Source organism: Somniosus microcephalus, unplaced genomic scaffold (genome assembly GCF_052327205.1).
Source record: "Somniosus microcephalus isolate GS21.2 unplaced genomic scaffold, FLI_Smic_1.0 scaffold2, whole genome shotgun sequence".
Classification (NCBI taxonomy): domain Eukaryota; kingdom Metazoa; phylum Chordata; class Chondrichthyes; order Squaliformes; family Somniosidae; genus Somniosus; species Somniosus microcephalus.
Genome location: NW_028225189.1, coordinates 2,695,702 through 2,718,301, shown reverse-complemented (window position 1 = coordinate 2,718,301; position 22,600 = coordinate 2,695,702). Strand labels below are relative to the sequence as shown.

Genomic DNA, 22,600 nt, shown 5'->3' with positions numbered 1-22,600 from the left:
CAATCCATGGGTACTGTTCCAGAGTCTTATCGAGTTCTGGAAGATGACCAGCAATGCATCTACTATTTCTAGGTCCACTTCCTTAAGTCCCCTGGGATGTAGATTATCAGGCTCTGGGGATTTATCGGCTTTCAGTCCCATCAATTTTCCTAACTCAATTTCCCTACAAATACTGATTTCTTTCAGTTCCACCCTTTCATCAGGCCCTATGTCCCCCGGCATCTCTGGGAGGTTATTTGTGTCCTCCTTTGTGAAGACAGAACCAAAGTATGAATTTAGTTGGTCTGCCATTTCTTTGTTTCCCATTATAAATTCCCCTGATTCTGACTGCAAGGGACCTACGCTTGACTTCACCAATCTTTTTCTCTTCACATATCTATAAAAGCTTTTACAGTCAGTTTTTATGTTCCCTGATAGCTTACTCTCATATTCTACTTTCCCTTTCTTAATTAATCCCTTTGTCCTCCTTTGTTGAATCCTAAACTGCTCCCAATCCTCAGGATTATTGCTTTTTCTGGCCAATTTATATGTCATCTCCTTGGATCTTATGCTATCCCTAATTTCCCTTGTTAGCCACGGTTGAGTCACCTTTTTTGTTTTATTTTTATGCCAAACTGGGATGAACAAATTCTGTAGCTCATCCATTCGGTCTTTGAATGTTTGCCATTGCCTATCCACTGTCAATGCTTTGAGTGCCATTCCCCAATCAATCCTACCCAACTCGCTCCTCAGACCATCGTAGTTTCCTTTATTTAAATTGAGGACCCTAGTCTCTGAGTCAACTACTTCATTCTCTATCTTAATGAAGAATTCGATCATATTATGATCGCTCAGACACAAGGGGCCTCATACAAAATAAAAAGTTGCCGCCCGACACCTGCCCTTTAAGTGGCGTCGCCATGGTTGCAGGAACGACCCCTGACCCTGTCAGACATATCGTCCAGCGATAGGTCAGGGGTCGCAACCCAAGGTTGCAGCCGGGGTGCTGCGCATGGCGATGATGTCATTGCCGGCGGTGCAGTGCCGCGGGGCGCTACCGGCTACCGCCACCGCTAACCTCCCGCTGATTATCACAGGAGGCACAAAGCAACCCAATTTCACCCCCTTGTCCAAGTAGTGAGTGGCCTCCATATTCTTCCCACCAAAACACACCACCTCACACTGACCTATAGTGAAATTCATTAACACACCACCTCATACTGATCTACAGTGAAATTCATTTGCCAATTACATGCTCATTCTGAAATTTATTAATGTCTTCTTGCATTTTGTCTTCCTCAGTATTAACTCTACCTCCCAATTTGGTGTCATCGACAAACTTTGAAATTGTTCTTCTGATTCCCGAGTCCTAATCGTTTATGAACAACAGTGATCCCAGCACCGATCCCTGTGGAACTCCACTTCCCACCTTTTGCCAGTCTGAGTAGCTGCTCCCAACCCCATCTCTCTGTTTTCTGTTTTGTGACCAGCTTGCTATATCAATAAACAGTATGTAAGATCGACAAGATGACCAAGGTCAGGCCATGTGGAGTGAAGGGCCCGGCAGCAGAATGGATGGAAAGCTGGCTACAAAACAGAAATCAGAGGGTTGGAGTTAAGGGAAGTTTGTTGCGATCTTTCCATCCATTCTGCTGCCTGGCCCTTGACTCCACATGGCCTGACTGTGGTCATCTTGTGGACCGTACATACTGCAGACACAGTGCACCAGTGGTGGAGGAGGTGGATATTGAGTCCTGTGGCAGGGGCGTCCCTGACAGGGTTACAGATCCTTCAGCCACTGGAGCAACATGGAGGCTCTTGTTCGGGGCCTGAGGCCCACCCTGGGTGTTTGTAAAGCGGATAATGTTGAGTGTTTTAATAATGGGGCTCGGGGCCTACCTGCAGTTTATTAATCTCCCGACCCCGCTCCCGCCGACCAGCAGCTCCGCCCGGCGACTGCGCGGGGCTTTCTTTGTAAAGTCAGTGAGGGAAACATGACCCGGGCCCACGGCCTGATTGACGGGAGCTTCTGACCAATAGGGAGTGAGCGGGGTGGGGCTGGAGGAGTGAGCTTGCGGTGGGTCCTCCAACCAATTGGGGAGCCCGCGGGGCGGGACTTGTGCCGGCTGATTGTCTGATCCGCAGGGCAGCGAGTTTCTCCAGTCCCTTGTTCAGGGCCCGGGACCAGGGGAGGCTGTGGGCCTTTATTCCCCTCATTGGACACAAGGCTCTTTGGCTCACAACACACTGGCTCAGATTGCAATACAGACTTTTTAATTCATGAATAAAAGCAGATAAACCTCGTGCTTCTGTGGCACAAACTTTTTAATATTTGGGAGTAAAAGTACAAGTTTTTGTCCCTCTGGGGAATTTGTTATTAGTTTCAGGAAACAACAACCACTTGTATTTATAAAGCGCCTTTAATGTAGTGAAACATCCCAAGGTTCTTCACAGGAGCGTTAGAAAACAAAATCTGACACCGAGCCACATAAAGCGATATTCGGGCAGATGATCAAAAGTTTGGTCAAAGAAGTAGGTTTAAAGAAGGAGAGAGAGGTAGAGAGATGGAGAGGTTTAGGGAAGGAATTCCAGAGCTTAGGGCCCAGGCAGCTGAAGGCACGGCCACCAATGTGGAGCGATTAAAATCGGGGATGCTCAAGAGGCCGGAATTAGAGGAGCACAAATATCTCGGAAGGTTGTAGGGGCTGGAAGAGATTCCAGAGATAGGGAGGGGCGAGGCCACGGAGGGATTTGAAAACCAGGATGAGAATTTTAAGGATGAGACACTTGAGGAAAAGCAGGGAGTGGGGGAGGGTCAAGCCCTTATGGGACAGGGTCGCTAATTCTGTTCTGGGACAGTTACTGGGACAGACTGTATCTCCCCTCTCCTCCACACAGGGATTTGTGGGAGTTAAAGGGACAGTAATTCTCCTTGTTTTGCGAGATTGTAATTAAAAGGACACTGCTCTGAGATGGCTGCGAACTTTTAGTTCCGCCAGCCTTTCTAAAACATCTTCCTTTTTTGAGGATCTGTGTGAACAGGCTGGTGACTCAGCAGGTGGGATGAGCTCTGAAACCTCTTTGCACAGTCAGATCATTTAAAGGGTCTCTCATCGGTTCTGGGGCAGGAGGGATCTGGTTAACAGTGATCACAATATCATTAGGTTTAAAGTAGTTATGGAAAGGGACAAAATAAAATCAACGGTGAAAATACCCAGCTGGAAGAGAGTCAATTTCAGTGATTTGAGAAGGGATCGAGCACAGGTGGACTGGAAACAAAGATTGTCCAGGAAAACAGTGAATGACCAATGGCAGGCCTTCAAGGCTGAGATAGTTCTGGTACAAACCAAGCATAAGGAGGAAAGATGGGCCATCCAAAGCTGGAGCTCCCGATGACAAAGGATATAGAGGTTAGAATAAAACAGAAAAAGGAGGTTTACGACAAATGTCAGGTACAGAATAGAGTCAAAAACCAGGCAGAATACAGAGAGTGCGGGGGAAATTGAAACAGGATATAAGAAGGGCAAAGAGAATATGAGAAAAGATTAGGGGGTAACATAAAAGGGAAAAAATCTTCTATAAACGTGAAAAGTAAAAGGATAGTTAAAGGAATGGTGGGGCCGATTAGCGACCAAATAGGAGCTCATCATAAGAACATAAGAAATAGGAGCAGGAGTCGGCCATTTGGCCCCTCGAGTCTGCTCCGCCATTTAATGAGATCATGGCTGATCTGATCTTGGGTTCAGCTCCATTTCCCCGCCCACTCCCCATAACCCATCACTCCCTTATCGTTCAAAAATCTGTCTATCTCCACCTTAAATGTATTTAATGACCCAGCCCCCACAGCTCTCTGGGGCAGAGAATCCCACAGATTTACGACCCTCGGAGAGAAGAAATTCCTCCTCATCTCAGTTCTAAAAGGGCGACCCTTTATTCTGAAACTGTGCCCCCGAGTTCTAGATTTCCCCACGAGGGGAAACATCCTCTCTGCATCTACCTTGTCGAGCCCCCTCAGTATCTTATATGTTTCAATAAGATCACCTCTCATTCTTCTAAACTCCAATGAGTATCGGCCCAACCTGCTCAACCTTTCTTCATAAGACAACCCCTTCACCCCAGGAATCAACCTCGTGAACCTTCTCTGAACTGCCTCCAATGCAAGTATATCCCTCCTTAAATAAGGAGACCAAAACTGCATGCTAACTTTTTGTGTTTCATGAAAAAGGACCCCCAGGTCACTCTGTACTGCAGCATTTTGTAATCTCTCTCCATTTAAATAATGATTTGCTTCAGTACCCTGTCCCTGCCTTCTCCCCATATCCCTTGATCCCTTTAGCCTTAAGAAATATATCCAACTCCTTCTTGAATATATTTAATGAATTGGCCTCCACTGCCTTCTGTGGTAGAGAATTCCACAGGTTCACCATTCTCTGGGTGAAGAAATTCCTCCTCATCTCTGTCCTAAATGGCTTATCCCTTATCCTTAGACTGTGACCCCTGGTTCTGGACTCCCCCGCCATCGGGAACATCCGTCCTGCATTTGACCCATTTATCCTGACTCTCTGTTTTCTGTTAGTTAGCCAATCCTCTATCCATGCTAATATATTACCCTCAACCCCGTGAGCTCTTATCGTGTGCAGTAACCTTTTATGTGGCACCTTATCGAATGCCCTCTGGAAATCCAAATGCACATCCGCTGGTTCCCCTTTATCCACCCTACTCATTACATCATCAAAGAACTCCAGCAAATTTGTCAACATGATTTCCGTTTCATAAAACCATGCTGACTCTGCTTGACTGTATTATGATCATACGGAGGCAGAGGGCGTGGCTGAGGTACTGAATGAGTACTTTGCATCTGTCTCCACAAAAGAAGAGGATGAAGTTAATGTCGCAGTAGAGGAGGGGGGAGTAGAGAAATTGGATAAAAATGGATAGAAAGGAGGTGCTAAATAGGTTGTCATCACTCAAAGTTAACAAGTCACCCGGTCCAGATGCGATGCATCCTAGGTTGCTGAGGGAAGCTAGGGTGGAGATAGCAGAAGCTCCGACCACAATCTTTCAATCTCCCTCAGATATATGGGATTGGTGCCAGAAGACTGGAGCATAGCAAATGTTACACCCCTGTTTAAAAAAGGGGAGAGGGATAAACCTGGTAACTACAGGCCAATCAGTCTAATGTCAGTGGTGGGTGAACGACTGGAGACCACTGTCAAGGACAAAACAGGCCAACATCCCCAGCATCGAAGCTTTGACCATGCTTGTTCAGCTCCGATGGGCGGGTCACATTGTCCGCATGCCCAGTACGAGACTCCCAAAACAAGCGCTCCACTCAGAGCTCCGACACGGCAAGAGAGCCCCAGGTGGGCAGAGGAAACGCTTCAAGGACACCCTCAAAGCCTCCTTGAAAACGTGCAACATCCCCACCGACACCTGTGAATCCCTGGCCCAAGACCGCACAAAGTGGAGAAGCATCCGGGAAGGTGCCGAACACCTCGAGTCTCTCCGCCGGGAGCAAGGGGAAGCCAAACGCAAGGAGCGCACATCAACCCACCCACCCGCCCCTTCAACCACTGTCTGCCCCACCTGTGACAGAGACTGTAGGTCCCGCATTGGACTCATCAGTCACCTGAGAACTCATTTTTAATGTGGAAGCAAGTCATCCTCGGTTCCGAGGGACTGCCTAAGAAGAAGATATAATTGGAGTAAGACTTCTTTACTCCTGTACTCAAATCCTCTTGTAATGAAGGCCAGCATAGCATTTGCCTTCTTAACCGCCTTTCATGACCACCGGACGTCCCAAAGCGCTTTACAGCCAATGAAGTACTTTTGAAGTGTAGTCACTGTTGTAATGTGGGAAACGTGGCAGTCAATTTGCGCACAGCAAGCTCCCACAAACAGCAATGTGATAATGACCAGATAATCTGTTTCTTCATCATGTTGATTGAGGGATAAATATTGGGCTCAAAACACCGGGGATAACTTCTTCGAAATAGCACCACGGGATCTTTTACGTCCACCTGAGGGGGCAGACGGGGGCCTCGGTTTAACGTCTCATCCATAAGACGGCACCTCCGATACTGCAGCGCTCCTTCATTACTGCCCCTCCGACAATGCGGCGCTCCACATTACAGCCCCTCCGACAATGCGGCACTCCCTCAGTACCACCCCTCCAACAGTGCGGCGCTCCCACAGTACAGCCCCTCCGATAGAGCAGCACTCCCTCAGTATTGCCCCTCCGACAGTGCAGAGCTCCCTCGGTACTGCCCCTCCGACAGTGCAGCACTCCCTCAGTACTGCCCCTCCGACTGTGCGGCGCTCCCTCAGTACTGACCCTCCAACAGTGCGGCACTCTCCCAGTACTGCCCCTCCGACAGTGCGGCGCTCCCTCAGTATTGCCCCTCCGACAGTGCAGCGCTCCCTTAGTACTGCCCCTCCGACATTGCGGCGCTCCCTCAGTACTGACCTTCCGACAGTGCGGCTCTCCCTCAGTACTGCCCCTCCGACAGTGCAGCGCTCCCTCAGTACTGCCCCTCCGACATTGCGGCGCTCCCTCACTACTGACCCTCCAACAGTGCAGCGCTCCCTCAGTACTGCCCCTCCGACAGTGCAGCGCTCCCTCAGTACTGGCCCTCCGACAGTGCAACGCTCCCTCAGTACTGCCCCTCCGACAGTGCGGCGCTCCCTCAGTACTGCCCCTCCGACAGTGCAACGCTCCCTCAGTACTGCACTGGAGTGTCAGCCTCGCTTTATGTGCTCAAGTCCCTGGAGCGGGATTTGAACCCACAACCTTCTGACTCTGCTATCCACTGAGCCACAGCTGACTCCAGTCTTTTACACAGTTTCATCATAACTTCCTTGCTTTTGCACTCTACGCCTCTCCTAAAGCAGGGGAGTTATGATGAATTGTTAAACAGTTTTTTTTGCAGAGTGACCCAGGCTGTGTGTAGGAAACAATTTTGCATTTGAAAGAAGCTTGTATTGTGAAGCTTGTGCCCCTTTGCCAGGCCCGCTGCCTGCGGCCCCTCTCCCAGATTCCAGCCCCAGCTCTGTGCTGACTGAGCTGCTCTCACCTGGGGACAGCGCGTCACAATCGGCCCCAGCGCACCTGAGCTGGAAACCAAGGTCCCGCCCCCTTGCCGCGCCGCCATTGGTTGGAGGACCAGACCGCCCAGTTCAGTCCTCCCAGCTCAGCCCGCTTCCTATTGGTCAGCGCTCCCGTCAGTGAGAGGCCCGGGCCGGCCTCCATCCACCTGAATGGGCCTCTTCCTCTGATGGCATCACAATCGGGCCCCAGCCCACCAGTACGATAGCAAAATACTGCAGATGCTGGAAATCCGAAATAACAACAAAAAATGCTGGAAAAACTCAGTAGGTCAGGCAACATCCGTGGAGAGAAATTTGAGTTGACGTTTCAGGTTGAGACCCTTCTTCAAAACTGAAAATAAAATAAAACAGATCGAAGGCAGTGCTGCGATCGAACAGAAGAACTAAAAGAGACAATAAAAGGTATTCGAACCCAGACGAGATGGTAATAGGCCAGTGGGAGACAAAAGGCAGCTGAGATTAGGTGTGAAGTGTACTGACAGGTAAGAGACAGCTGCCAGGTGGGAGAGAGAAACAAAAGGAAAGGGCGGGGGGGGGGGGCGGGGAAAGAGACCCAAAACAAAGGGGTGGAAAAAATTATAAGTAGAAAGGTAATAGGGGCCGAGGTTATGATCTGAAATTGTCTTCCGGTCGTCTGTCCTTTTAATTCACCGCTCCATTCCAACTCAGACCTCACCGTCCTTCGCCTCTTCCATCGTTCCACGGAAGCTCAACGTAAACTCGAGGAACAGCACCTCATCTTCCGATTAGGCACTTTGCAGCCTTCTGGACTCAATATCAAGTTCAACAATTTCAGATCATAACCTCGGCCCCTATTACCTTTTTACTTATAATTTTTTCCACACCTTTGTTTTGGGTCTTCCCCCACCGCCCCCCCCCCTTTCTGTTTGTTTCTCTCTCCCACCTGGCAGCTATCTCTTACCTGCCAGTACACTTCACACCTAATCTCAGCGGCCTTTTGTCTCCACTGGCCTATTACCATCTCGTCTGGGTTCGAATACCTTTTATTGTCTCTTAGTTCTTTTGTTCGATCGCAGCACTGCCTTCGATCTATTTTCCTTTATTTTCAGTTTTGAAGAAGGGTCTCAACCCGAAACGTCAACTCAAATTTCTCTCCACGGATGTTGCCTGACCTGCTGAGTTTTTCCAGCATTTTCTGTTGTTATTCCCAGCCCACCAGCACCGGGGAGGAAGGTCCCGCCCCCTAGCCGCACCACCATTGGTTGGAGGACCAAGCCGTCCAGTTCAGTCCTCTTCCTGTTGATCAGCGCTCCCGTCAGTCAGAATCACATTGCTCCGGCTCACTCCGCCCCCCCCCACGCGGCGCAATCCACTCCATTCGGCGTCCGCAGAGGTCCCGCCCGCCTCTCAGGTTTGGTTTTTCTCGTAGTTTACTTCATAATCTCGCTCTCCGCTCCCCCCGTCACCTCAATTTAAATTGCTTCCCCAAACACTTTACTCTACCCCGGCCGCTGATTCCGCCTCTTCCCCGGGCCCGGCCATCCGTCTGCTACCCGGAGGCCCCGCGCAGGCGCACTGGCAGCCTCGTGTTGTGGTGAGGGGGCCGAATGAGCATGCGCGGCCCCGCCTCTCCACATTTAAAGGGACATCCACCCCTCCACATTTAAAGGGACATCCACCCTCTCCCCTCCACATTTAAAGGGACAACCACCCCCTCCACAATGAAAGGGACACCCACCCCCTCTACATTTAAAGGGATGCCCACCTTCTCCACATTTAAAGGGACTCCCGCCCCCCTTTCATTGTTTCTTCAGATTAAACAAAGAAGAAACATAGAAGATAGGAACAGGGGTCGGCCATTTGGCCCCTCGAGCCTGCTCCGCCATTCAATGAGATCATGACTGATCATCCACATCAGTACCCTGTCCCTGCCTTCTCCCCATATCCCTTGATCCCTTTAGCCTTAAGAAATATATCCAACTCCTTCTTGAATATATTTAATGAATTGGCCTCTACTGCCTTCTGTAGTAGAGAATTCCACAGGTTCACCACTCTCTGGGTGAAGAAATTCCTCTTCATCTCTAAGTCTAAGGATAAGGGGTAAGCCATTTAGGACAGAGATGAGGAGGAATTTCTTCACCCAGAGAGTGGTGAACCTGTGGAATTCTCTACCACACAAGGCAATTGAGGCCAATTCATTAAATGTATTCAAGGAGTTAGATATATTTCTTAAGGCTAAAGGGATCAAGAGATATGGGGAGAAGACAGGGACAGGGTATTGAATTTGGATGATCAGCCATGATCTCATTGAATGGCGGAGCAGGCTCGAGGGGCCGAATGGCCTACTCCTGCTCCTATCTTCTATGTTTCTATTTATCTGTTCAGCCTTGGTCAGCCTGCAAAAACTCTGAAATGTTTAATAATGAAATCAGGGAGTCAAAAAGCTGAGGTGAGGCAGTTTAAAAAGACAGTCCCTGACTAGAGATTGCTGGATGTTGACACTCGGTGCTCACGAGGATAGAATGTCCCATTCCCCAGGCACGGACATCCAGCACCTCGATCAAAGCAACAATTCACAAAACACTGGCAATATAACTTGGAGCAGAGACGGTTAAGTGGAGCTGTGATCGAGGTGCTCAAAATTATGAGGGGTTTTGATCGAGCAAACAAGGAGAAGCTGTTGTCACTGGCAGGAGGGTCGGTAACGAGAGGACACAGATTTCAGATCATTGGCAAAAGAATCTAGAGAGGAAATGAGGAGACTTTTTTTACTCAGCGAATTGTGGTGATCTGGAATGCACTGCCTGAATGGGAGGTGGAAGCAGATTCAATAGTAACTTTCAAAAGGGAATTGGATATATACTAAAGGCAGAAATTTGCAGGGCTGTGGGGAAAGAGCAGGGCAGTGGGACTAAATGCATCGCTCTTTCAGAGAGTCAGCACCAGCACGATGGGCCGAAAGGCATCCTACTGTGCTCTATGATTCTATAACATCAGCTTCTCTCTGCTCACTAGTACTGAGAGAACAGGGAATAATCTTTAAATCCAGCCCAGTTATTGGGGGCTCTTAACATTAACAAGCCCCAGTTGCTTGAATTAACATGGTTCAGTCCTGGATGTGATTAAAGGCATCGGAAACAGTGGAATCGACCCACCACAGTCACACTGTGGACACTCTGGTGTGTCAGCGGGTGGGATACACCAGGGAATCCCTTTCCACGCACTGAGGTTGACTCTAATGATCGGGAGTCCCAGGGTTTCGGATACCAGATAATCAAGCTCACAAGAACACAAATTGTCTCTCCAGACTTTATTAAGAGCGCTGCATAACACAGATCGGGTGATAATTCCCTCAATCTGGAGAATAGAAGTACAGTGGATTCGCGCGCGATCTTCTCGAGTCTGTTCCAACTGACAACGGCTTAAGTGGCCTGTTCTTATACACAAGCTTGGTTACCGCTCAGGAAATGGGATTGTTTGGACCCGTCTGTTGACCGCCTCCTGAACTCCTGCTAACTCAGGGAATTTAGTCCATCTGTGACCAGACTATAACCACAAGCCCGTCTGGTTATCACACCTATATGGTCCATGAGGTTATTATCAGATTCACACCCAGACGTTGTGCCTTCACTTGTCTGGCACTTCATCCCATAACACGGGTACAGGGGCTCAGTAATGTTTCATTCATCAGAAAAAGACAAAGTACAACAACATACTGGTCAGCTTAACAGAATCTCATCATATTTATGGGGCTATAAATAAAAAAGTCACCAATAAATCCAGGAGGGAATTCAGGAGAAACTTCTTTACCCAGAGAGTGATGAGAATGTGGAACTCGCTACCACAAGGAGTAGTTGTGGACAGCTTTAAGTTCCTCAGAGTCCACATCACGGAAGACCTTTCCTGGTCCTTCAATACCTCCTCTCTGGTGAAGAAGGCCCAGCAGCGCCTATATTTCCTAAGGAGGCTGAAGAGATGTAACCTGTCACCCCTGATCCTCTCTAACTTTTACCGCTGCACAATAGAGAGCATCCTGACGAACTGTATCACAGTATGGTATGGCAGCTGTAGCTACTATGACCGGAAAGCCCTGCAGCGGGTAGTCAAAACTGCCCAACGCATTACCGGCACCCGGCTACCGACCATAGAGCACATATACCAGAAACGCTGTTTACGGAGGTCACGGTCCATCACCAAAGACCCTACCCACCCCAGCCACAGTATGTTCGCCCTCCTGCCATCTGGGAGACGCTACAGATGCATTCGCACCCGTACGACCAGATTTAGGAACAGCTTCTTTCCCAGGGCTGTCATCCTACTGAACTCCACAAATAAACTCTAAAGCCTGCACATCTGCCAATGCACTTTATTATGGTTATGTTTATGTTAATGTATTACAAGCCAAATGTATGTTGAATGTTTAAATGTCTTAATCTAAATGTACATTCTCGGGAGCCGCAAGCCTACATTTCGTTGTACTGCACTTGTGCACTAACAATGACAATAAAGTTGATTATTATTATTATTGAGGCCAATGGTATAGATGTATTTAAGGAGAAGCCAGATAAACATAGGAGGATATGTCAGAGGAGGCTCGCGTGGAGCATAAACCCCGGCATGGACCAGTTGGGCCGAATGGCCTGTTTCTGTGCTGTACATTCGATGTAATAACATGAACAGTCCACCGGCGCGCTCGAGGCCTTCCGTGACCGGTGGGTACCGGAGGGACTGGCGTGCATCATCACCACCGAAAATAGAATTTTAATTTAATTTATGTTTCCTTTAAACTTTTTTTGGTTATGTTACAGGTTTTATTGGTTGTGATGGTTGACTTTTAATAGGCAATTGCCTGTGATAAGGAGAAAAACAAAAATAACATTAACAGTCAAATCAAGGAAATCATCAGCACAACAGATTGAAAGATTAAACAATAGTACAAGAATTTATAAAACATTCATCCATTCCACGTTCATGTCACCCCAGCTGTCTGCAGGGCCCTGCGCTACAGAACAGTGTGAACTCGCTGGTGTCTCAGCAGGTGATTGGAGCGTTTAAAGCTCTTCCCACAGTCAGAACATTTAAACGCTCTCTCATCAGTGCGAACTCGCTGGTGTTGCTTCAGGTCCCCAGATGCTTTAAAGCTCTTCCCACAGTCAGAACATTTAAATGATTTCTCATCAGTGTGAACAAGATGGTGTCGCTTCAGGGCCCCGGAGTATTTAAAGCTCTTCTGACAGACAGAACATTTAAATGGTTTCTCATCAGTGTGAACAAGCTGGTGTGTGGTCAGAGCCCCGGAGCATTTAAAGCTCTTCCCACAGTCAGAACATTTAAACGGTCTCTCATCAGTGTGAACAAGCTGGTGTTCCTTCACATCCCCAGGGCGTTTAAAGCTCTTCTGACAGACCGAACATTTAAATGGTTTCTCATCAGTGTGAACAAGCTGGTGTGTGGTCAGAGCCCCAGAGCATTTAAAGCTCTTCCCACAGTCAGAACATGTAAAGGCTCTCTCATCAGTGTGAACAAGCTGGTGTTCCTTCAGATCCCTGGTGCATTTAAAGCTCTTCTGACAGACCGAACATTTAAATGGTTTCTCATCAGTGTGAACAAGCTGGTGTCTCAGCAGGGTAGATGAATCAGAGAATCCCTTCCCACACACAGAGCAGGGAAATGGCCTCTCCCCAGTGTGAACTCGCTGGTGTCTGGTCAGAACCCTGGAGGTTTTAAAACTCTTCCCACAGTCAGAACATGTAAACGGACTCTCATCGGTGTGAACAAGCTGGTGTCTGGTCACAGCCCCGGAGTATTTGAAGCTCTTCCCACAGTCAGAACATTTAAACGCTCTCTCATCGGAGTGAGCTTGCTGGTGTCTCAGCAGGTGGGATGGATAAACAAATCCCTTCCCACACACGGAGCAGGTGAACGGACTGTCCCCAGGGTGACTGCGCCGATGAGCATCTGACGCAGATGGGGAACTGAATCTCTTCCCGCTGTCCCCACCTTTACCCGGTTTCTCCCCGGTGTGACGGTGCACGTGTCTCGCCAAGGCAGGCAATCGGCTGAAGGCGAGTCCACACATGGAACACGTGAGCGGTTTGTCAGCACTGCAATCTCTGCTCTCTCCTTCCATGTGCAAAGGCCGATGATATTCAGGTCCTGATGAATCGAGCGACTCTGTCTGATCCTGAGGTGATGTTTGGTCTGAGCTTACTGTCTGTAAATGCTCCATTTCTGAAACCCTGTAAAAGGAGTGTAGAAAGTAGTAAGAGGGAGAATGTTGTCTCATGTCGCTCTTTCCCAGCCCAGGGGCAGTGAAGCTGATTTTCAGGTTCCAGTTGTCCCCAGGTGAGAGCAGCTCAGTCAGCACAGAGCTGGGGCTGGAATCTGGGAGAGGGGCCGCAGGCAGCACAGAGCTGGAGCTGGAATCTGGGAGAGGGGCCGCAGGCAGCACAGAGCTGGAGCTGGAATCTGGGAGAGGGGCCGCAGGCAGCACAGAGCTGGGGCTGGAATCTGGGAGAGTGGCTGCAGGCAGCACAGAGCTGGAGCTGGAATCTTGGAGAGTGGCCGCAGGCAGCACAGAGCTGGAGCTGGAATCTTGGAGAGTGGCCGCAGGCAGCACAGAGCTGGAGCTGGAACCTTGGAGAGGGGCCGCAGGCAGCACAGAGCTGGAGCTGGATTCTGGGAGAGGGGCCGCAGGCAGCACAGAGCTGGAGCTGGAATCTTGGAGAGTGGCCGCAGGCAGCACAGAGCTGGAGCTGGAATCTGGGAGAGGGGCCACAGGCAGCACAGAGCTGGAGCTGGAATCTTGGAGAGTGGCCGCAGGCAGCACAGAGCTGGAGCTGGAATCTGGGAGAGGGGCCGCAGGCAGCACAGAGCTGGAGCTGGAATCTGGGAGAGGGGCCGCAGGCAGCACAGAGCTGGAGCTGGAATCTGGGAGAGGGGCCACAGGCAGCACAGAGCTGGAGCTGGAATCTGGGAGAGGGGCCGCAGGCAGCACAGAGCTGGGGCTGGAATCTGGGAGAGGGGCCGCAGGCAGCGGGCCTGGCAAAGGGACAATCACTGATTGAATAATAAACAGGGGTAAGGGCACACTAACCTCACATCAGATATATCTATAGCTTAAGTAGACAGATTTTAAGCCAAACGATGGGACTGATGGCTGCAATTCCTGTGCCATGCGGGAACTCCGGGACGCTTCACATGTCCTGGTGAACCGCGTGTGCAGGAAGCGCCTCCAGTGGCTGGAACTCGAGCTCAGGGTCTCTGAGCTTGGGGAACGGCTGCAGTCACTGCCGGGCAGACGGGAGGCTGAGAGTTTCCTGGAGCGCACGTTCCAGGAGGTGGTCACCCCACAGCCACAGACAGTTCGTGGGAATTGTAACTGGGTGGCCGCCCAGCAGGGTTTGAGGAGGCAAGGCAGTGCAGGAATCCCCCGGGAGTGCGGCGCTCTCAAACCGGTTTTCAGTGCTGAATCCCGGTAAGGGTGACGACACCTCGGTGGGGGGTGGGGGGGGAGTGCAGTCTAGAGCACATCCACTGCACTGTGGGGCAAGGCCAATTTCAGTGGGATGAGAATGGATCTGGCCCTGGTAAATTGGAATCAAAGATTGGCAGGCAAAACTGTAGAGGAACAATGGGCTGCCTTTAAAGAGGAAATAATTCAGGTACAGTCGAGGTACATTCCCACTAAGGGGAAATGTAGGGCAACTAAAGTCAGAGCTCCCTGGATGACGAAAGAGATAGAGAGTAAGATGAAGCAGAAAAAGAGCGTGTATGACAGATGTCAGGTCGAGAATACATCTGAGAATCAGGCTAAATATAGAAAGTTCAGAGGAGAAGTGAAAAAGAAAATACGAAGGGCAAAGAGAGAGCCTGAGAATAGAATAGCAGCTAACATAAAAGGTAGTCCAAAAGTCTTCTATAGGCATATAAATAATAAACAGGTAGTTAGAGGAGGGGTGGGGCCGATTAGGGACCAAAAAGGAGACCTACGCACGGAGGCAGAGGGTAAGGCTGAGGTACTAAATCAGTACTTTGCATCTGTCTTCACCAAGGAAGAAGATGCTGCCATAGACATAGTGAAGGAGGAGGTAGAGGAGATACTGGATGGGATAAAATTGATAAAGACAAGGTACTAGAAAGGCTGGCTGTACTTAAAGTAGATAAGTCACCAGGACCGGATGGGAAGCATCCTAGTACGCTGAGGGAAGTGAAGGAAGAAATTGCGGAGGTACTGGCCATAACCTTCCAAATCCTCATTAGAAACTGGGGTGGTGCCAGAGGACTGGAGAATTGCAAATGTCACACCCTTGTTCAAAAAAGGGTGTAAGGACAAACCCAGCAACCTCGGGCCAGTCATTTTGACCTCGGGAGTGGGGAAGCTTTTAGAAACAAAAATCAGGGACAAAATTAACAGTGTGGATTAATTAAGGAAAGCCAGCACGGATTTGTTAAAGGCAAATCGTGTTTAACCAACTTGATGGAGTTTTTTGATGAGGTAACAGAGAGGGTTGATGAGGGCAATGCGGTTGACGTGGTGTGCATGGATTTCCAAAAGGCGTTCGACAAAGTGACACATAATAGGCTTACCAGCAAAGTTGAAGCCCATGGAGTAAAAGGGACAGTGGCTGCATGGATAGGGAATTGGCTAAGTGACAGGAAACAGTGAGTAGTGGTGAACGGTTGTTTTTCAGACTGGAGGAAGGTACACAGTGGCGTTCCCCAGGGGTCGGTTCTAGGGCCACTGGTTTTCTTGATGTATATTAATGACTTGGATGTGGGTGTACAAGGCACAATTTCAAAATTTGCAGATGACACAGAACTTGGAAGTATAGTGAACAGTGAGGAAGATAGTGATAGACTTCAAGTGGACATAGACAGGCTGGTGGAATGGGCGGACACGTGGCAGATTAAATTTAATGCAGAAAAATGTGAAGTGATACATTTTGGTAGAAAGAATGAGGAAAGGAAATCTAAACTAAAGGGTACAATCCTAAAGTGGGTGCATGAACAGAGAGACTGAGGGGTATATGTGCACAAATCATTGAAGGTGGCAGGGCAGGTTGAGAAAGCAGTTAAAAAAGCTTACGGGAACCTGGGCTTCATGAATAGAGGTATAGAGTACAAAAGTGTTGAAATTATGATGAACCTTTATAAAACACTAGTTTGGCCTCAACTGGAGTATTGTGTCCAATCCTGGGCACCGCACTTCAGGAAGGATGTGAAGGCCTTAGAGAGGGTGCAGAAAAGATTTATGAGAATGATTCCAGGGATGAGGGACTTCAGTTACATGGATAGACTGGAGAAGCTGGGGTTGTTCTCCTTGGAGCAGAGAAGATTGAGAGGAGATTTGATAGAGGTGTTCAAAATCAAGAGGGGTCTGGACAGAGTAGACAGAGAGAAACTCTTCCAATTGGCAGAGGGGTCGAGAACCAGAGGACACAGATTTAAGGTGATTGACAAAAGAACCAAAGGCGACATGAGGAAAAACTTTTTTACGCAGCGAGTGGTTAGGATCTGGAATGCACTGCCTGAAAGGGTGGTGGAGGCAGATTCAATCACCGCTTTCAAAAGGGAATTGGATAAGTACCTGAAAGAGAAATATTGCAGGACTTCAGATTCCTGGGGCAGGAGGGACCAGTTCTGGGGCAGGAGGGACCTGTCCAAGGTGGACAGGTTGCACCTCAACAGAGCTGGGCCCAATGTCCTCATGGGACGGTTAACTAGTGCTGTGGGGGAGGGTTTAAATTAATTAGACAGGGGGATGGGCACCAGGATGAAACATTAGAGAGGAGAAACAAGGTGAAGAGAGGACTGGGAGAGACAAGTAGCACTAGAGGGACAGAATTGCTGGTCATCTTCCAAAATTCGATAGACTCTGGAACACTTCCCATGGATTGGAGGGTAGCTAATGTTACCCCACTATTCAAAAAAGGTGGTAGAGAGAAAACGGGGAATTATAGACCGGTAAGCCTGACATCGGTAGTGGGGAAAATGCTAGAGTCCATTATAAAAGATGTAAAAAAAAGTGACAGGATCGGACAAAGTCAACATGGATTTACAAAAGGTAAATCATGCTTGACTAATCTACTGGAATTTTTTGAGGATGTAACTGGTAGAATAGATAAGGGAGAACCAGTGGATGTGGTGTATTTGGACTTTCAGAAGGCTTTCGATAAGGTCCCGCATAAGAGATTAGCGTGTAAAGTTAAGGCACATGGGATTGGGGGCAAGGTACTGACTTGGATAAAGAACTGGTTGGCAGACAGGAAGCAAAGAGTTGGAATAAACGGCTCTTTTTCCGAGTGGCAGGCAGTGACTAGTGGCGTACCACAGGAATCGGTCCTAGGACCCCAGCTATTCACAATATATATAAATAATCTAGACGAGGCAACTAGATGTAATATCTCCAAGTTTGCAGACGGCACAAAGTTGGGTGGACATGTGTGCTCTGAGGAGGATGCCGAGAAGCTCCAGTATGATTTGGGCAGGTTGGGTGATTGGGCAGAAGCATGGCAGATGCAGGATAATGTGGACAAATGTGAGGTTATCCAGTTTGGTGGCAAAAACAGGAAGGCAGCTTATTATCTGAACGGCAATAGATTGGGAGAAGGGGAAGTGTCCTTGTGCACCAGTCGCTGAAGGTAAGCATGCAGGTGCAGCAGGCGGTTAAGAAGGCAAATGGTATGTTGGCCTTCATAGCGAGAGGTTTCGAGTACAAGAACAAGGATGTCTTGCTGCAGTTGTACAGGGCCTTGGTGAGACAACACCTTGAGCATTGAGTGCAGTTTTGGTCGCCTTATCTGAGGAAGGATGTTCTTGCCATGGAGGGAGTGCAGCGAATATTCACCAGGCTGATACCTGGGATGGCAGGAATGACGTATGAGGAGAGATTGGGTCGATTGGGCTTATACTCACTGGAGTTTAGAAGAATGAGAGGGGATCTAATTGAAACTTATAAAATTCTAACAGGACTGGACAGACTGGATGCAGGAAGGATGTTCCCGATGGCCGGGGAGTCCAGAACCAGGGGTCACAGTCTAAGCAAAAGGAGTAAGCCATTTAGGACAGAGATGAGGAGGAATTTCTTCACCCAGAGGGTCTTAAATCTGTGGAATTCTCTGCCCCAGAGAGCCGTGGAGGCTGGGTCATTAAATACATTTAAGGTGGAGATAGACAGATTTTTGGCAAGATAAGGGAGCGAAGTGTAGTGTATGTGACCTGTACCACCTTAAGAGGATACCTTAAGGTGATGGACTACTTTTTGATGGCTCCTGTACATTGTAGTACCGGTGGTGACCACACCGGTATATAAACCCTGTGGAGCAAAGTGTATTCCAGTTCAGCCCTGACCCTCAGTTACTAAAGACCTGTTTAAGCATTTCTGTTGTCTGTGTCCAGTTATTCAGCATAACTACATTTGAAAGCACAGACTCAACAGTGGCGACGAGTCTGGTCTTACCTAGCGGCAGTTGCATCAAAGGAAGCTTCGCCTCTGAAACGGGCGTCGAACAAGGACATCCACCCTCAACATCCTGCTGGGCACTGCATAGCACGGGAGGCAATCGGGAACCCGGGCTGGTTTCTGGCCACGAAGTCTAACATCACTGAACATCCCTTCGACGACAGCGGCGGGTAAGCCCGATCGAGCGGCACGGGGGGAAGTCAGCCGAGTTGTCAGTAAGAGAAGGGGAGGGAAACGACGAAAAGGGCGGAGAACACGACCGCAGCCGGTGTCAGGGGCCGGACTGCAATCGGGGCAGAGACGCGCAGCAGCCAGAAAAGCGTTTATGTCCACGAGGACCGCGGGAGCGGCGGGGGAACAAGAGCAGCAACGTCGGGGAAAATAAAGGACCGCTGGGAGGTGAGAACGGCAACAGCGCAGTAATCGCCATTTTTAGTCAGCGGGGGAAGAAGACAAGCGCGGGAAAAGCCGCCAAGTGCGGGAAGCCGCCATTTTGAAAAATAAAATAAAATAATAATCATAATCCGAAGGAAAGGAAACTCAACAAGGATGCCAAAAACGGGTAACATCACTGCTTTTGATAGCGATGTGGAAGATTGGGCCACTTATGTGGAACGCGTTGAAGTTTATTGTACAGCGAATGAGGTACCGGTGGATAAGAAAGCACTAACCCTATTAAACTCAATGGGTGCGAAGACGTACGGGTTATTAAGGAACCTTGTAACACCAGATAAACCGGTAGGAAAGAGTTTCGCGGATATTGTTACTATCCTGCAAGAGCACTTAAACCCCATGCCGCTGCTGATAGCGGAACGATTTAAATTCTACAAAAGAATTCAACTGAAAGAAGAAAGCAACGCTGAATTCTTAATTGAACTGTGCAAGTTATCAAAGTACTGTCAGTTCGGTACAGGACTAGCAGACGCACTGAGAGATAAGTTTGTGTGTGGGCTCCTAAGGGAAGGAACCCAGAAGCGACTGCTAGAGGAAAAGGATCTTACGCTGGACAAAGCTTTCAGCATTGCAGCATCACACGAGGCAGCAGCACAAGGCACTGCAGAAATGCAGCAAAGGCCATTGGAATTCAGCACCAATGAAATGGCATTGGGCGCAGTAAAGTGCTATCGTTGCGGAAGGACAACGCATGACCAGAACCAGTGCTGGTTCAAAGATAAAGAATGCAGGCAATGTGGCAAACTTGGTCACATAGCGAGAGTATGCCGGTCAGGAAAGAAGACCAGCAGCAAAAAGTCGCCGCAGGAGAAGTACAAAAAAGTACACAAGGTGACAGAGAACAGTTCGGATGAACAGAAGACGGATTCAGACTCCAGCAGTAAGGAACTGGGTTGTCTAAAAATACATAATGTGGGTAACACAGCAGACCACCAAACTATCTGGGTCACACTTCAGATAGCAGGAGTCCAAGTGAAGATGGAATTGGGACACTGGATCGGCATTGACGGTCATGAATAAGCAAGATTACAAAAGGTTATTCTCACACATTCCCCTGAGGGATACGGAGATTGTATTGAAAACATACACGGGGCAAATAGTATACCCCATCGGAAAGATAAAGGTAAAGGTGGTCTACAATGGTAAAGAAAGTCAGGAAATGGACTTGTATGTGTTACCTGATGGAGGTCCGCCACTACTGGGACGGGAATGGATCCGGAGAATAAATGTGGACTGGCATTCCATACAAGCACTAACTGTAGATTCCTGTAAAGAGGACGACGTCAAACCTAAACGACTGTCCAGAATATTGGACGATGCTAAGGAGGTGTTCCAACAGGGACTGGGAACACTGAAAGGAATTACGGCAAACATCAAGGTTGAAGAACATGCAAACCTGAAATTTTTCAAAGCTAGACCGGTACCTTATGCGATACGACCTGCTGTCGAAGCAGAGCTGGAAGGGCTAGAACGTTCAGGAGTACTGTCAAAGGTGGACTGGAGCGAATGGGCCACGCCCATTGTTCCCACCATGAAGCGTTCGTTGAGCAACAAGCCGGGAGAACCTGGGAAGGTTCGCATCTGTGGCGATTTCAAGATCACTGTTAATCCGGTTCTTCACACGGTGCAATATCCGCTTCCGCGGATTGAAGATATCTTCGCTTCGCTGTCTGGCGGGAAACACTTCACCAAGATAGACCTGGCGCAGGCATACCTACAGATGGAAGTTGATGAAGCGTCACGCCAGTATCTCACGATCAACACACATAAGGGCTTATATCGGTATAATAGACTGGTTTTTGGAGTGGCATTGGCTCCAGCGATTTGGCAAAGGGCCATGGAGCAGGTATTGCAGGGAATTCCAGGCACACAATGCTACCTGGATGACATTCTGATTACAGGAGATGATGATAAGGAGCACCTCGCGAATTTGGAGCAGGTGCTCACCAGATTGAAAGAATATGGACTCAGAGTTAATCGCCAGAAATGTGAGTTCTTTCAAAAGCGAATCTCATACTGCGGCCACGTCATTGACCAGGAGGGGCTCCATAAGTCACCTGACAAGATCGAAGCTGTTGTGAAAGCTCCCGCTCCGGAAAATGTATCCCAGTTGAGGTCGTTCCTTGGGTTGGTTAACTATTACCACAAGTTTCTGCCAAATTTATCCACGGTGTTACACCCGCTGAACATTCTTTTGCAAATGGGAGTACCATGGAAGTGGAGCGAGGATTGTAAGCGGGCTTTTCAAAAAAGCAAGGCACTGATCACCTCTAAGGAAGTGTTGGCTCACTTTAACCCAACGCTGCCTATTCGCTTAGCGTGTGATGCTTCTCCATATGGTATCGGGGCAGTGCTCTCACATAAGTTGCCAAATGGCTTGGAAAGGCCAGTCGCTTTCGCATCCAGATCATTGACCTCCGCAGAGCGCAACTATGCTCAGATAGATAGGGAGGCTCTCAGCCTCGTGTGGGGAGTTAAGAAATTTAACCATTACCTGCAAGGCCAAAAGTTTACGCTGCTGACAGATCACCAGCCGTTGGTTTCCATTTTTAACCCTAAGAAGGGTGTTCCGGTTATGACGGTGCAGAGGCTTCAGAGATGGTCCCTTTTCCTAGGGGCACATCAATATGATATCGAATTCAAAAGTACAAAGCAACATGGTAATGCTGATGGGCTGTCGCGCCTGCCACTACCTACAGCGGAAGAGGCACCGGCAGTTGACCCTGTCGAGATATTTCACTCGACCATCATCGAATGCTTACCAGTCACCAATGCGAGTATTGAGAGAGAGACCCGAAACGACCTGACACTGTCTCGGGTCTACGATTTGACAGTGAAGGGATGGCCAGCACATGGCGACCCACTGTTACCAGCATTCTCAGCCAGACGAGAACAGCTGTCCATCTGTCAAGGAACATTGATGTATGGAACAAGGGTGATTATTCCTCCTAAATTAAGGGAGAGAGTTCTGAAGGAACTGCATGAAGGTCATCTGGGGGGAGTCAAGATGAAAAGCCTTGCTAGGGCTTATGTGTGGTGGCCAGGTATCGACAAACAAATAGAGGATCTGACTAAAAGCTGCTCAGGGTGCCAAAAAGTTCAAAACGTACCTCCAATTGCACCGCTGCATCCGTGGGAATGGCCTTCAACCCCATGGCAACGTGTGCATATCGACTTTGCAGGTCCATTCATGGATTCCATGTTTTTGATAGCGGTAGACGCACATTCTAAATGGCCAGAAGTGATTAAGATGTCGACCACTACCTCTGAAAAGACAATCGCAGTTCTAAGAACCATATTTGCAAGGAATGGGTTGCCGGAACAAATATGTTCAGATAACGGACCACAGTTCGTGTCAGAAGAATTCCAGAAATTCATGAAAAAGAATGGGGTGAAACACTATACATCTGCCCCATATCATCCGGTTACCAATGGGTTGGCCGAGAGATTTGTACAAACGTTCAAAAAGGCGATAAAGGCCATGAGCGAAGACCATATTCCACTACAACACAAGGTGGACAATTTCCTGATGGCATATCGAAACGCCACGCATGCAGTGACAAATCAAAGCCCTGCCATAATGTTCTATAACAGGAGGTTGCGGTCCCGGTTGGATTTGTTAAAACCCAATGTGCG

At 48.8% G+C, this 22,600-nt stretch overlaps 1 protein-coding gene and 2 pseudogenes across 2 annotated transcripts in view; 1 reads left to right on the top strand and 2 right to left on the bottom strand.

Moving 5' to 3' along the window:
* LOC147084094 (uncharacterized) overlaps positions 1–22,600 on the bottom strand; it is a 445,069-nt pseudogene that overhangs the window by 294,895 nt on the left and 127,574 nt on the right. The window lies entirely within an intron of this gene.
* LOC147084096 (uncharacterized) overlaps positions 1–22,600 on the top strand; it is a 140,997-nt pseudogene that overhangs the window by 44,584 nt on the left and 73,813 nt on the right.
* On the bottom strand, positions 10,821–22,394 carry LOC147084097 (uncharacterized). The gene is made up of 2 exons (XM_085979873.1): positions 22,075–22,394; positions 10,821–13,286 (listed from the first exon to the last, which is right to left on the bottom strand). The coding sequence occupies exons 1-2, from the start codon at positions 22,092–22,094 to the stop codon at positions 12,050–12,052; spliced, it is 1,257 nt and encodes a 418-aa protein (XP_085835999.1). The 5' UTR covers positions 22,095–22,394; the 3' UTR covers positions 10,821–12,049.

Excerpts from the sequence above, each read along its gene's own strand:
- LOC147084097 (XM_085979873.1), bottom strand. The coding sequence starts at position 22,094 with ATGCAGCGGTGCAATTGGAG. Across the intron at positions 13,287-22,074 it reads ATGCAGCGGTGCAATTGGAG|GGTTTCAGAAATGGAGCATT; the intron begins GTACGTTTTGAA and ends CTCCTTTTACAG.